The 15,367-nt window shown below is 50.6% G+C and overlaps 1 protein-coding gene across 2 annotated transcripts; it reads right to left on the bottom strand.

Moving 5' to 3' along the window:
* Positions 1 to 531: 531 nt before the first annotated feature.
* On the bottom strand, positions 532 to 13,411 carry VEZF1 (vascular endothelial zinc finger 1). Of its 2 annotated transcripts, XM_031591459.2 has the most exons (7): positions 13,188 to 13,410; positions 8,226 to 8,923; positions 7,683 to 7,746; positions 6,540 to 6,723; positions 5,518 to 5,730; positions 3,337 to 3,381; positions 532 to 2,998 (listed from the first exon to the last, which is right to left on the bottom strand). In XM_031591459.2, exons 1-7 carry the CDS (start codon positions 13,218 to 13,220, stop codon positions 2,571 to 2,573), a joined length of 1,665 nt encoding a protein of 554 aa, XP_031447319.2. In that variant the 5' UTR covers positions 13,221 to 13,410; the 3' UTR covers positions 532 to 2,570. The 2 variants fall into 2 exon arrangements, with proteins under 2 accessions (XP_031447319.2, XP_031447320.2); XM_031591460.2 differs by lacking the exon at positions 3,337 to 3,381 and having other exon boundaries at positions 13,188 to 13,411.
* Between the last annotated feature and the right edge of the window lie 1,956 nt (positions 13,412 to 15,367).

The following is a 15,367-nucleotide window of genomic DNA, read 5'->3' as shown; positions in this document are numbered from 1 at the left end:
TACTGCTACTCTGCCGGGATAAAAATAACACCAGCAGGGCACGCTGGCGGGACGATGGATCCCCTGTCAATACTACAGTAATTGACAACATACAATTAAGTCTCACACCTGTTTATTGTAAGTAATTCATAGATAACCACTTCTCGTACACATTTTCACATTGGCTTTTAATGCTTTTGTTTTTCAAGCTCAGGGACACCCAAACTTCATCTAAGGGTCATCTCTGCGGTTTACCCAGATCCAGAATGCCATACCTACTACGTAAAACTGGTGCAAGTTGGTATCACTGAGGTGGGTAACAGAGATGGCTTGGAAACTACACAACCCAACATGCAACGCCCGGCAGCACGGGCTGCTCTACGCTAAGGGAGGAAGATTTTTTTGCTGGGGTGCATTCAACTCGCATGCCTCATGTTGGCCGTATCAGCCTAAGTCATGCAGCTGTCTGCACGCAACGCTCTACACAGTGCAAAAACGAAGACGTCTATACATCTGGAGTAAGAACAGTGGTAACAAAGTCATAGCTACATATTCTTCTCTACATTTTTGTTTATTGAGACAAACTAATTAAAAGGCACAAACATAGGGCATATGTTTACATGGACATTATAACAAACATATACATTAAAAGTGTAGGAATGTGTTTCCTTTCTGCTAAACAGAAAGTTCCTAAGCTTTTATATATACAAAAGTTGTACAATTTGATGTCCTAAAGTACAAAAGATCATTTATAAAATTATTTTACACTAAGCTCTATTTTTTTTTGTTTTGTTTTTGTTTACTATGTAGTCCAAGCCCCTAGAACAGTTTCACGTAATGATACAGATACCTGTCACCTGACCCAGAAGTCTGGCAATCACTGCTTGTACTGACACGGCAGGGTAGGAACGGAAGCAGTCCATTGTGACTAGTCAGTCCTGCTAGCACTCTGTGAAAATGCGCACACGCTAATCTCCATAGCTTTCAGCTTCATTAAAATAAAAACATCTCAACTCATTATTATTATTTTTTTTTAATGTAGAGTCTTGGTTTTAGGGTGGGTTTTTTTTTTTTGTTGTTTTTTTTTTTAAACAAAGTTTTAAAAATGTGAATATGTGACATGATAGTCTAAAAAGTATATCTGTTTCCCTAGATTTTGCTTTCTACGTTATGTACAGATAAACAGGTTAAGAAATAAAAAGCACATGTAGCTTAAACATGTGTGACCATTTGTAGAGTAGTTCTGGGCAAGACAGTTCAGGCCATCAGCCCAGAACTCCCACAAATTGATAGAAATGTGTTAACACAATAGAAGAATAACGTAAAAATGATGATGTTTGCAAATATTTACAAAGTTGAACAGATTTGCACAACACTTGATTAAGAAATAGGGGAGAAATTAAAAGACGCTCTCTGCTTGTCCTGAAGGGGCATCCTACCTAGTTAGTGGTTAGAATAAAAACTGTATACAATTTAATATAAGACAAAACTTCTAGTGAACAACTAACACGTCTGTCCCCTGCTGTAACACCAGCAGGTTCTGATTGGGAGGCAGAGGGCATAAAAATCACACCCAGTGCCTCCAGAATCTTCCAGCTTAAAGCAATGTTTCTTAAGTTTCAAAGCACTCCTTTTGCTCCTAGGTAAGAGTCCCATAGGGGTCTGACTGTTCAGAGACCATGTTTACACACATTTCGACTCCTCTTCTGTCAGCCTTGGCTGTTTCTCGCCAAACAATAACAGTTTGTTTTTTTTAAAAATGTTGACTACAATGCTATATTCCCTTAGGGTAATATGTTGGGTAATATTTACATCTCCAAATATCAGGTCACAATCCCTATTATATGTTGAAGTTAGAATGATAAGTTATCATATGCTTTGCATATCAGAGCTGGTATCACCTTTCCCATAGGGAATGCTGCCTGAAATTATCATATTCCCAAAGGTAAAATGCATATTTCATCCAAAATGCATTTTTTTTTATAAATGACAACATTGTAATTCATTTACTCATTAAAAAAAAAAAAAAAAACGAAAACAAAACAAAACAAAAAAACCATCAACACAGACAAAGATTCTACACTAGCCCAAAAAAATGGACCTAAGGACTGGCAAGTTACAATTAGCCATCTGCCCTCTTAAAGATACAAAGGGGGTCTTTGCTAGTGTTTAGATTAAAATAATTTTCTAAGTTATTCGGGGGATAAAACATAAAACTGGTTTTTAATGACTTCCTTAAAAAAAAAACAAAACAACAACAACAACAAAAAACCTCTGGCAAATACGTATCTGCTCTAATTCGTCATCAGTCAGCTAAAAGGTAAAACTCACGTTAAATGAAGTGCTCCAGTGAAACTCAAGATTGAACCACACGAGCCAAATCAACAGGGGAAGATGCTACTACGCTCTCTGATGGTGCGTTACCACGGTGCCTTGGATTGAATTTATTATTAACTTAAAAAAAAGAAGGGGGGGGGGGGGAAGAAAAACAAAAAACAAACAAAACCAAAACAAAACAAGCAAACAAACCCCAAAAAAGAACTGCTGGTAAGGATTCCATTTTAATCCTTTTAATACTGTTGAGAAATTCTTTACCAGGGAGGAGACGTGGGCAAGGCCTGGGGCAGGAAAGGCATGCTCTCTACTGGTCTCATCGCTATGTTTAGGGGACCAGCTAACGTCATCGGTGTGGGGAGGTTCATGGGAGACGTGATGGTGACTGGGTGTGCTATATTCACTGGAGCGGTTACTGGGGTGGGAAGATTGACTGGTGTGGTGAGCGTTAATGGAGATGTCATGGATAATGGACTTGTTATAGTTACAGGATGCCCTAGGTTCATCGGACTGGATATATTAACTGCACTTGATACATTTACTGGACTTCTCATGCTCATTGCAGCTGCCACTGTGACTGGGTTTGTGATAGTCCCAGAAGCCACAGAGGACGTTATATTGAATGGAGTAGTAAGAGTCACAGGCGTAGTAGCAGCAGTGGAGGTTTGGCACAAGTTAGCAGCTTCTAAAAATGAGACATAAAAAGACAAAAAGTTTTTAACACATAAAAAACCATGGACGAGATCTAAAAACAAAAACAAAAACAAAAATCAAACAAGTACAAAGGTACAAATTCTGGAATCATTTTCTGTTAGGAATTATTATTAAGTTAAATCTGTTAACATTCGATAGCCTACAAGAAATACAAACTCTCATGCAGTTCATTTGAATTCAGTATTCTTTCCCGGGAAATCAAACGAGGTTGTCTTATAAAGAGGGTTTCCATGTTCATAAAAACAGCATCGTACAATCAAAAAATCCTCCCAAGAGGAACAGTATAAATAGAGGAGAGAGTGTACATACCGAATGGTACGTACTCTATAGCCTTCTCAAAGGTGAACTGACATTCTGTGAAGGTTTTAAAAAGTCGTTATTAGGGACTGATAAGCACAGCTCATTGCAATATTTACCTGCTTACTTCACACTTAATTATTTCTACTAAGCTGTTCCACCGATCGCGGCGCTCCTACCGAGCCATTTCCGAGGCTCCCCAGTCCGGGCAGCCTCCACCCCCACCGCCTCTCGCACGAAGCTACCGCCCCGCACCAAGCTCTGCGTCACTCGGCTTTGCAGCAAGCAGGAATTAAGCGCCAGACAAGGAAGAGCCAGAGGCTGTGCCCGCTGCTGGGCACCGCCGGGCTGCCGCGGGGAGCGCTGGGCATCAGCACCACCTGCCGGCTGCCCACACTAGGAGGCTCCAAAAACAGAAGCGGGCCGATGGCCGTGGGTGAAGGAAGGGGGTGGCTGCTAGAGAAACCGACAAAAATATATTCTAGGTCAAGGTTACAGCACGTCTAAGTCGTGTCTTATTCCACATTTGTAGGGTAGGACACCAAGCTCAGTCTACACCCACGTGTCAGGAGGTAAGCCAGGAGCAAAGAGTCCACTGCTGCCACTCGGGCAACACAAATGTACCAAGACAGAGTTAACTTTGAAAGCAACATTAGCCCCATTCAAGGGTTACTGTTGGTTCTTCAAAGTCCATATCTAGGAGGAGTGGGAGGGAAGGGAAAGAGTAAAAAAAAAAAAAAAAAAAAAAATTGTGAAAATAAAATAGTGCTAGACTAAAAAGATCCCATATACTGTAAAGCCAACACAACAGGTGGCACCAGCGCAGGAGAACCGGCATGAGGAGAGCAGCACATAGGCATGGCACTGGCTGGCCTAGCTTCGCCCTCCAAGCACAGTAACACACAAACAGCCCACCCACAGCCCTTCCCCAGGTCAATTCATTAAATGAGTATCATCCATTCCACAACATTTCTCCCCACCCCCCTCCCTCACCCACCACTCCATCCAAAAGCAGATTCTGTTTCAGCATACACATAATGGCAATAAGAAAGGGAGGGAACAGGAAACAGGAAAGCAGAAAAAGGTTACTCAGATTTTCTAAATCCAGCACCCCTGTGCTTTTTATCCACTTGGTGGCCTGATGATATTTAATGTCTGCTATTGCTACACTTTAACACGAGCAAGCTGTTTCTAAACTTTCAAATTCAATTGAAACAACAGTGAAGAAGAAAGGAGCTAGCAGCCTAATACACAAATATGACCTAGAAAAGAGTGAAGAAACTGAAGGGAAGTTTAGGAGAAGAAGGAAAAAAAAAGTGAGTTGAGAACATCTATTACTAAAAACAGACAGTGAAAAGCAGTAAGTGGTCACTAAGAATTTCTTCTAAAACATGTAATCTACAAGAGTCAATGACAGGCATTAGAAAGCAAACTGATGCAAAAAGAATAAGCTAGCAGTAGCAGGAAGCTTTAAACTATTGTACACCAAACAAGACACTAAGCTGAAGCAATCTGTTCTCTACAAAGCTGACGCACTGACCAACAAAAGGAAGCTATTCAACTTTGGTGACAGTAGGACAGGCACGTGTAAACTGGGTGCTAGCAATAATGAAAAGCACTTTCACATATAAGTTAATTTTGTAATTAAAAAAAAAAAAAGAGATGGAAGAGTAAAGTTCCACAAGTTTCAGAAAACTTCATGCAATACAATCAAGTTATAGATAAAGTGAATTGTATAAGTCAGAGAGAAAGGCTGGGAGGAACACAGAAAGCATTCACATGCAAGCTGATGATGATGCAAAGACGGAGGTGTTGTGTGTGTGTGTATATATATACATCTAAATATATATATGCACACAAGTTAACAACTGGTAAATATACATAAACACAGCTCAAAACCACATGCAAGTCAAAAAACACACTTGCCTTGGAGCAGATACAAACACCCCTTTATAATTGATGACTGCTACATACACATTGAATCACAGAGACCAGTGGGAAGCAAGCAATAAAGAGATCCTTTACGAGCTTAATTTTGGTGATGATATCCTCCTGCTCATTTTCAGCTATACCTTCTAGCTTCTGAGAATGACATTTTCATCTACCACTCTTTTCTGACTCCTTAAGCTCCCCATATAACCATAAACTCAATTATCTTATAAAACCAAGACGGAAAGTATTGTTCCATTTTACCTTTCTTCCTTGCTTTGACGGCCTCTTCCCACAATCTCAAGGTCTCTACCTGCTTTCCAGGCCAACTTGTTACATGCTGCTGCTGCTGCTGCTGCTGCTGTTGTTGTTGCTGTTGCTGCTGCTGCTGTTGCTGTTGTTGCTGTTGTTGTTGCTGCTGCTGCTGTTGCTGCTGCTGCTGCTGCTTCTGATTGCTGGTCTCTTCACTCATGCATGCTATGCCAATTAAGTAAGAACACAAATTCACCTTGAAAATTTACTCTGTTTTCTGCTGAGATGACAAAGGCTTCTTCCAAAAAGAGTTTGGAATCTCGCAGGATTCCAGGAGCAAAAAATCACAGAGGTGCTTAAAACCACGTAATTAATTCTGTGTTTTATACAACTACTTTTCCAATGTTTAAAACAAAATGCAAATCAGGAACATCTGCTTTCTCTGCCAAAAACGAACCTCCTTTCTCATTATTTTATTTGTATTTTAGAAAGACTGAAATAAAAGACTGAAAAGCGAGTTTCTAGAACTCAAAAGCTGGTTAGCAGATCCCACTTTTTTTAAACCTCAGTTCCATTTTTTTTCCTAAAGGCCTTTTTACTTTTTCTTCCAAGCATGACTTCAAATTTTCAGTTTACCTTTGCATCACAGAACAGCACGTTACTTCCCCCTGGCCACACTACAGCTCATCATTTCCACCTCTACCAACTGCTGTAAATGCCTCAGATGAACTGGCTTAGCACTGCCGAATTGGCTTACAAAGCCAGAGCTGTAACCCTACACCTCAAAAAATCCCTCACATCCAAATTTCCAAGCTCAACAATCAGGCATTTTAGACATTCCCAGCAGCACAGTCTTAGCAGCGAACCACATACGCCAATTTCTTGAGCTAGAGAAGAACCTGTTATGAAATATCTATTTTTAATAGGTGCGAATACCCACAGAGACGGGTATGTTCTTGCATTTTAATGTAATCAAAGGCAATTCCCTTTGCAAACACATTGGTATTAGAAATGCTTTTAAAACGTTCACCTACTTTTATTGATGCCTTGTTTACAGGTATTACAGTTGATACTTTGGCTCTGCCCGTGTGTCTTTAAGTGGCTGGTGATATATGCTGCACTCAGAAGTTTACCACAGATATTACACGATACCTTTCCTTCATGGCGCACCATGTGTGTCCGCAGTCTGTCTTTGGTGGCAAAGGCAGCAGTGCACGTCTATATGAAGGACAACAGTTAGACTCAAAGTGCAGACAGTATGGTTACAGTATGAATTGCATGCCCCCTGCAGACCTATTCCTCTTTCTAGGTGCCAGAGGTGCGTTAGGCGTACTGACTACCTCAAGTTTTCCCTACATTTATAGAGAGACCAAAACCAAACTGCTGAGCAGAGCTCAGTGTTACCCGGGAGCTTCATGGAAGTTGGCTTCAGAGGTGACTAGGACAAAAATTGTGCTCTCCACTATCTGAGCTGTCCTAAAGCAGTGGGTCGCCTTACCTAACAAAGCAAGAGGTGACTTACAGAAACCCACCTACCACAGGCACCACTGGTACCTGGTACCATTCTACTATACCAAAGTGAGGTGTTCAGTTACTTCTATCTCCAGCCAAATCAGAAGAGGGAAACAAAACCTTTTCCTAAAGCCATTCTTTTTAGACAAAACTTTCATATATACGATGAGTCACTAAAACACAGGTTGGAACATGCAGATATATTCCAAGCAAAACAGTTAATTGTTCAAAGGTATTCAGGTTACTTCTCTTACACTAAGTCATCAACTTACGGCAACGTGCTTTCCAGCAAAACAACACATCCAGAATCAACTATTCCAATGCATTTTTGAGGGATATACTGAGAAACACATTGCACACATGACTGCAGTAACAAGCACTGAGCTGAGGACATGTTACAATCCTCCTGCTAAGCTAAGCGCACCATGAAACAACTCTGTTGTTCTGCAGCAAAGCAAGAAGCCTCTCATCTTCCTGCGGGAGCAGCCCCTGCAGCCTTTCAAACTACTGCCACGCAGCTGCTCAGTAGTGCAGATGAGACTTTATTCCCAAACTTGCATTCCTCAGAAAAGTCCAAGAGCAAATGCGGTTCTGCAACGATTACTCCCCTGAGATTCTAACTGTACAACGATATATTGTTCTTAATAAATAATGGTAGCCCTTACTTGGCATTTGAAGGGTCTCTCTGTTGAATGAACATGTTTAACGTGACAGCTTAAATGATCAGGCCTGCAAAAAGAGAGAAAGAGAAGAAAACGCGTACTGTTACAAATACATAGCAGTGACACCTGAACAGCGCACTGCCAGCCCTCTGCAGCCCACACCCCCCTACCCACACACTGACTGCTAGGTGCAGTAACGCAGAGCCCCAGCCTGCAGTGTAAAACCTACTTCTTACACAGCTGGAAAGGGCAGCACCTCGTGTAAAGGTGGCAGACCGACGGCCCTATGGCCTTGCTGAGGGGCAGGGTGACAGCCTGCTGAGCCCGATGGCTGAGTGTGGCTCTGCCACCAGCAGCACCGACGTGTCCAAAGTGAGGAAACCATTTCAAAACATCACTGCTAAAAGCGACTGCTCACCTGTGCCCCGGAGCTGAGCACGGCTCTTTATCCTCTCGCCCCTCTCCCACCCCTCGCTACAACAGCTTAACCCCTCTTGGTTATGAAAAGCCAATACTTGAGCTCGCCTGGGATTTTCTACATGGTACCTCGAGAAGCCTTTTCCACAAACACCACAGGTGTACGGTTTCGTGATGCCACCTTCGTGAGACCTCACGTGGTAGGTCATGCGATCCTTTCTTTTGAAGCGCTGATTGCAGATCGGACATTCGAAGGGTTTTTCATCCGAGTGGGACAGCTTGTGCCGGTTGAGGTGGTACACGTCCCTGAAGGCCTTCCCACACATCTCGCAGGCGTGGTTCTTCTTGACGGGCTTGCTGGGCTTCTTCACCGTCTGCGTCACAGCCATGGCCGTGGCACCGGCGCTGCTGCTGGGGTTGGTGGCGGAGGAAGACGTGGTGACCGTGGACAGGATGCCGGCGATGGTGGACACCAAGGAGCTTCGGCTGTTGTCGCCGGCGATGGTGGAGATAAGGGGCACCATTGTGGTGGGAGTTTTCTTTGGCCGTGACACCAATTTTATCCCTGTGTGGCAGGACTCGTGGCGCCTCAAATGGTAGCTGTCCCTGAAAGCCTTGCTGCAGTAAGTGCACACAAAGGAGGTTTTAGGTTTTTCCTTTTTAATCCCAACAATAGCATCCTTTAATGTTTCTGGTGCGGGCTGAGGTTTCTGCGTTATTGGTAAGGGCAGAATCGGCTTCTGATCAGGTGGCTCTACTGCAGAGCTCAGGAGAGGCAACAAGCTGTTCTGCGCTGCCTGCTGTTGGTGATGGGAGGCTTCGTGTGCCTAAAACCAAACAGTCACACTTAAGTTCCTGGGAGGGACGGCTCCCTTTGACACGGTGAGAACATTTACACACTACAGGAAAGCAAATGTTAGACCGAAGGCCATGGAAGTGCCAACTGGAGAAGGTTACGTAAGTTTGGTTTCACACAAGGTAACTCACACACGCTTCAAACGCACACACAGCGCGGCGAGGAAGTGCAGCAAGGCACACACCGTCGCGATCAAATCGTTGTTAAGTTTCCGGAGGGCAACATTTCTTATGGAAAACAACGAGGCGCCCGTCAGATCTTTTAGCTCCGTATCGCTTGATCTTTACATAGCAGATAACTCGTTTCACTAACGATCGTATCGGTGCCCCAGCAGGACTTTCTGAGCGCACCGTCGCAGTTGCAAAATCCTGCCCCACCTTTCCACTTACACCCAGCTCGCTGCACGCCGGGGATTCAGCTGCAGCTGCCCGGAGCTGAGCCGCGATAACCCGTCCTGTTCAAACAACGCATTCATACCAGCGTGGAGCACCGCAACCAGAGCAACCCAACCCGGAGCTGCACTGCTGCACTCAGCAGCGCCCGCACGCTGCCCAATGCCCTGCACAGCTGGGAACGATCAGGGACTGCACAGAGCACGGGCAGGGAAAGAGTTCGAGGCTGACCGAAAGCAGCGCCCAATGGCCGAGAGGGACAGAAGGGCTGGGAGAAGCTCTGGGAAGGCAGAGGGGCGCCGGCACTGCGCCATGGCAGGCAGCCCTTGGCCGAGCGGCAGCTCCTGGGCACCGAGCGCTGTTCATTCTAAGGCAGAAAACACCAACATCAAACCTCACCCGTCAGATGGGGACAAAGCCCGAGCAGATACAAACTTAAAGTGGTTTAGAAACCACGCAGAGCAATTCAGCCTAATGGAGCATTAAAATAAATCACTCTAGCACCTTAAGCCAGTTTAAGCGCATCTGTATTCAAGATGCATCTCGGTCTGATCAGAGCAGTTTCTGATCAGCCTGGGCATTAGTGCAGTTTGCCCGGTGTGAAGGCAAGCCTGGGGAACTCACACTCGCTATGAGCTCAGTGCCACAGCCCGCTGGGGCTCCTTCCCTACAGCTTTCTCCCCAAAGCAACACGCAATGCTTTCACCACTCAAGGCTGGGCACTGCATCCTCCATGCATCTGCTTCTGTTTGGTGGCGGACAGACAGCTTTACAAAGCACAGCCTGGCTAATGCTCTCAGTACGCAAGTCAAACTCACGGTGCCCTCACAAGAAGGCAGCATTTCTAGAAGCACACCGTGCCCCTCGTGGGGAACTCCTCGCAGGCAGCACTTCCCAGCAGCAGCTCTCAGCTCCGCACTGCTCTGCTCCCTGCTCCGCTCACACCTCGCAGCGCGGGGCCAACGGCCTTTGGATAAAAGCCATCAGTGGACACAAACACCGAGCCACGTGGGAAGGAATACGTGCTCTGTAACACTCCAAGCCTATCTGACAGGAAAATAGTTTGCGGGTTTGCTGTGATAACAGGAGAGCAAACTTGCTGGAAGGAGCCAGCACAGCCCTGCGGCCGTGAGGAGCGCGGGATGCACCGGGTGCCCGCATGTCACCGCTGCAGCACTGCAAACAGCAGCAGCAGGGCTGTGTGCAGAAGGGATGAGCACAGAGCAGAGCACAGGGCTGTCCTGGTGGCCGTGCTGCCAAACCAACACCGCACACATCCTCCTCACCTCACAGCTCCTGCCCGAGCCGAGTGGCTGCCAGGAACTTCCACTGTGGCTGTGCGATGGGACACCTCCATTGCATTAAAAAAGAGAGGAACAACACACTTCAAAATATTAAGCAAGCTGCGTACTCGAATACAATTTTAATTTGGGGAAAAAAAACAACCAACTGACACATTTTACAGCCAACTTTAAATAAGCATTCAACAATGTTGCTAACTGCAGCAGGGGACACTTAAGAGCACCTAAGGATAGCTCCCGAGATACGGTTTCAAAGGCAGAGCTAGCAGATCGGATAATAGGAGCCCAAATCCTTTGGACCGGGTTCAAATTCACGCGGTTTATGGTTATTTTTAAGCCTTACAATATCATCAGCACTCAGAGGCACCGAGGCACTCCTTCCCACCAAAGGGACACAGTTGCTGGCCACAGACCAATGTATATTCATAAGGCTGCGTGCTGCGGGGCCGCCGCTTACGTAAGGGCTGACGGCCGGGTGAGCAGCAGTGCTTCTTTCCATGCAGCCCCCGGCACACAGCACTGCCCTGCACAGCACTGCCTCTCGCTCGCCCTTAGGGCCATCCTAAAAGGAGCAGTTTGTACCCTGCTGCTCGAAAAGAGACACAGCACCTGCTGCACAGAGGCCTCTCACACGGCTGTGCTGTGCTGGCACAGAGCTCTTCGCTCTTCCTAACGTTCAGCGCTGCTGTTCCGACTGCCTGGGACAGCTCAGGGCAGAACAGCCCCGTTCTATCAGGAAATCCTCCTTTCCAGGGGGACAGCAAACAAACAATCTCTGTGACAGAGGGCTGCAAGATGCGGCACTGCGAACTTCCAGCGCCAGAGGCGAAGAGATTTTTGTGCTCAAGCCTTAATGTGAGAGCAACAAATTAGCGTGAGTCATATCTCGCATACCCTGTTTGATGGATGAGTCCTCCAACAGAAGCAGATACAACTTTCGCTTTCCGGGCTGATACTCAGAGTGGGTTTCAAAATCACAAGGACGGCTCATTCCACACCATAACCATTGCTTCTGGCAGCGACGGCCGCCCAGAGCAGCCACAGCTCGGACTGGGAAGAGCCGCTCCCCAGCACAGCCCTGCTGACACACTGCAACCTCCTCTAGAAACACTTTGCTACAAGTTACAGCTGTAAACCAACTTACATCCGACATTGAACCTTCCCTTAGAAAGCACCTGAATAAAAGCCCACCAAAAGAATTGGTGGACGTTTGTTCCGCTGTGCTGGTTATTTAAGCCCTAGCGGGGAGGGGGTTAAAATGTACTTTCTGTCACTCATTTGAGCCAACGTGTTGGGGAGAGCAGAAAGAAGGAATGCTTAAGGACGGAGAGAAGAAAAGAACAGAGAGCAGAGGAGCACTTCGTGGTGCTCATCTCTGCGGGGCGCGTTAGGATGCTCACATCCCAAGTCCTCGGCTTTAACAAAACGACTCCAGAAACGATACTCGGCATTTATTAGGAGGTTGGAAAGCTTTATTATTCGGGGGGAAGATAAAAGCATCGGAGGAAAACTCCCAGGCCAGAGTCGGCTGAGGACGCTTCCAGGCCATCCATCAGCGGGTGCGCCGGGCAGGCGGACTGCCGGCTCCTACCTACGGCAGCAAAACCCTCCGCTACATCACAGCGCGTCGCCGCCGCTCGGGATCACGGCAGCCGCCCGAGAAACGGCAGCGAGCGGCCGCGCGGACACCTCCGAGGCACCACCCGGCGCTCCCAGGGAAGCCGCGGCCGCCCCGCACCGCCCGCGAGCGGCGCTTCGTCTCCCGCAGAACGGCGGCCCAGGGCGCAGCGCCGGCAGCGCTTCACCTCGAGGACGATGATGCGCGCGGATTTATTTAACTCCCCTTTTTGCAACGCCGCCGCAGTTATGCGCTTTATCACCTCTTACGCTTATGGAAGAGCAAGGAAAACAACGGCGCGGCGTGCGGGGATGCGGCTGACAAAGCCCGGCGGGGACTTCGGGGCTCCGCGCCGCGCATCGCCCTCCGCACCGCGGCCGGGAAGGGGCGGACGGCGGCGGGAGGGCAGCGCTGCTCCCGGCCACGGCGCCCTCGGAGGCGGCACGCGGCCCGAGCCGGCGGGATTAACGGCCCCGCAGTGCCGGAGGCTGCGCCGTGCGCGTCCTTTTGGCGGGGAGCGGGGGGGGACGGCGGGGGGAGAAAAACTCGAATAAAGATTAAAAATAACAGCGGGAAAGGGGATAATCCTCGTGATAACGGCGGGGCTGCTCCCCCCACCCGCACACACACACGCACGGGAAAAAAAAAAAGACACAACGAGAGGGGGAAAAAAAGGAGAAAAAATAAAGACGGAGAAAAAGTAGCAGGGAGAGAGGAGGAGGAGGAAAGGAGAGGAAAGCGGAGGAGAGAAGAGGAGGGAGGGAGGAAGGAGGGAGCCGGCGGGCCGCGCCGCGCCGCGGGGCCGGGGGAGGCGGGCGGGGGCCGGGCGGCGGCGCTGAGTGACAGCCGGGCCCTGGCGGAGCGCGGCGGCCGCGGGGAGGGAGGGAGGAGGGGGGGGCGCGGGCGGCCGCGGCGGGGCCTCACCTGAAAGAGGAACGCGGTCCAGTTGGCCTCCATGGCGGGGGCGTCCCGGCCTCGGCGGGCGGCGGCGGCTCCGGCGGCGGCTCCGGCGGCGCGGCGCCCCCCTCCCTCCTTCCCCCGGGCCCCAGCTACATGGAGCCGACAACAAAGCGGCGGCGGCGGCGGCGGCTCAACATGGCAGCGCCGAGCGGCCGCTTCCGCTAACCTCCGGGCTGCACCACTGCGGCCCAGAGGGGGGAGGCGGCGGCGGCGCGGCCCGGCGGGGCGGTGCGGGCCCGGAGCTCCGCGGCGCCGCCCCCGCCGCTCCCTCGGCTCGGGGCGGGCGGAGGGGCCCGGGGCGGCGCGGCGCGGCGGCGGGCGGGCGGCGGGGCCGGGGCGGCGCGGCGGGCGGGCCGCCCCCCCCCGCGGGGCTGGCAATGGGCCGGTCCCGGGCTGGGGAAGCCGAGGCGAGAGCTGTGGCGAGAGAAGATGGAGGAGCGGGCGCGGTGTCCAGGGCCGCTGCCCCGCCGCCGGCCCCGGGCGGGGGCCCGGCCGCGCCGCCCTCCGCTCCCCTCCCTCCCGCCTTCCTCCCCGCTCTCCCCGCCCGCCGCCCCCGCCCGCAGCGCGGGGAGGGAGCCGGCAGGAGCCGCGGGGGCGGCGGCGGGGGGCGGCTTCGCCCCGCGGGTGCGGGCGGAGGGCGGGCGCGGGGCCGCCCCGGGGTTCCCTCGGCGCTCCCGTGCCGCGCCCCGCCGGGAGCCCGGAGCCGCGCCGCCGCCCCCCGGCCAACACGCCGGGCCCCGGCCGGCAGCGGGCGGCCCGCGTTCGGCGGCGGCTGGGGCGTCCTCCGCGCGGCACCTGAATGCAAATCGAAGCCACGAACAATTAAGCGTGCGCTTACCCTTAATTATGTGTTTACACACATCAAGCGCAGCCCCGAGAGCGGCGGGATTGGGGCCCAGCCGCGCTCCGGGGGCACCGCTGCCCCACGGCGCTGCCGGGAGCGCGCACGTGTGGGTCCGACAGGCGGTGTGAGGGGCTCCGGCCACGGCTCTGCTCGCAGGGAAGGGGCTGCGTGTGGGAGCCGGGGACGCCAGGATCCCCGGGTGAGGGCAGCGCTTTCCCTTTCTGCCCGCAGCTCCTCTCTGCCGTTCCCAGGCCCAGCCCCGCGCCACCGCACGCAGCCGTTGGCCGCGGGAGCGTCTGCCCCATCACTGCGTGCACAGACACACGCTGATGTTGGTCACCGTTGGTTTTCGCAGAGCCCGAGCTCAGCTTGTGGGGCCCTTATCTGCCTCACCTCGGTGATGCGTCCCGTACTACTGCCCCCCTCGCTGGAGAGCTGGGCGCTTCTTTCACTCTGTTGGGCGTTGGATGATCGATAACACAACAGACGGGCCCAGCAGCACGCTGGGCAGGCTGGGTTTGCTGCAGCAGCGATGTGCCGGGGCACAAGAGATGAGGCGGGGACCCCAGTGCTGCATGGTGGTGTAAAGGACCGACCGTGTTTCTCCCCCTCCCAACCCTATTGCAAAACAGCAGCACTTCTGCTAGCATCTGTCCTTGCAGCTGTTCCATGCACCTTCAGGTATCCATCAGTTTCTTCCTCCAAACCCCAGTGTGGGAGCTGAGTGGTAATGCCAAAATCTGTTTGCAATCAAAAAAGTTTTGCAGAGCTCTGCTGTGATACATCCAGCACAGAGCACACTAAGTACTGTCAGCGGGTTGCAGGAGCTGGGACAAACAAACACAAATGAAGGGGGAACACACCAAACACTGACCCTGGGCTGCAGGAGCCCTGAGCTGACACAAACATACAAACAAATGAAGGACTCCGTGGGTCGGTACTATGGGTGTCCCCTCAGCCCAACCCAGGCAGCTCCTGCTGGGGATGCTGTGCCCAAATGGGGCACAGGGCAGCTGTCATCTCCCGTCCTGCCCTCCTGCCTGCCACAGGGAGAGCTGAGAGAGGAACCCCACCCTTACAGAGAGGGAAATCGCTGCTGCTGGCGGCGCTTTTCTCCTGGCTGCTGGGTTATTTTTGTTAACACTTATTAATAGGGCTTTGCGAGAGGGCTCTTTGTGGAGGGCTCACACTCACTTCAATTAAAGGCGAAGGGAACCACCCGAGCGTGTCACTGAGTCATCGAAGAAATCCCGATCAGTATGCAAGAGGCCAAACTCGATGTTTTGGTTATTTTTACAGG

Source organism: Phasianus colchicus, chromosome 21 (genome assembly GCF_987193195.1).
Source record: "Phasianus colchicus chromosome 21, bPhaCol1.hap1.1, whole genome shotgun sequence".
NCBI classification, from domain to species: Eukaryota; Metazoa; Chordata; class Aves; order Galliformes; family Phasianidae; genus Phasianus; species Phasianus colchicus.
This window is presented reverse-complemented; position numbering and strand designations above follow the sequence as displayed.

Bases quoted from the DNA above. Each gene is read 5' to 3' on its own strand.
- VEZF1 (XM_031591459.2), bottom strand. From the start codon at position 13,220: ATGGAGGCCAACTGGACCGCGTTCCTCTTTCAG. The intron at 7,747-8,225 runs GTACCATGTAGA...CTCTTTTTGCAG, and splicing joins TGTGGAAAAGGCTTCTCGAG to GCCTGATCATTTAAGCTGTC. The intron at 5,731-6,539 runs GTAGGTGAACGT...TAATTGGCATAG, and splicing joins TAAACAAGGCATCAATAAAA to CATGCATGAGTGAAGAGACC.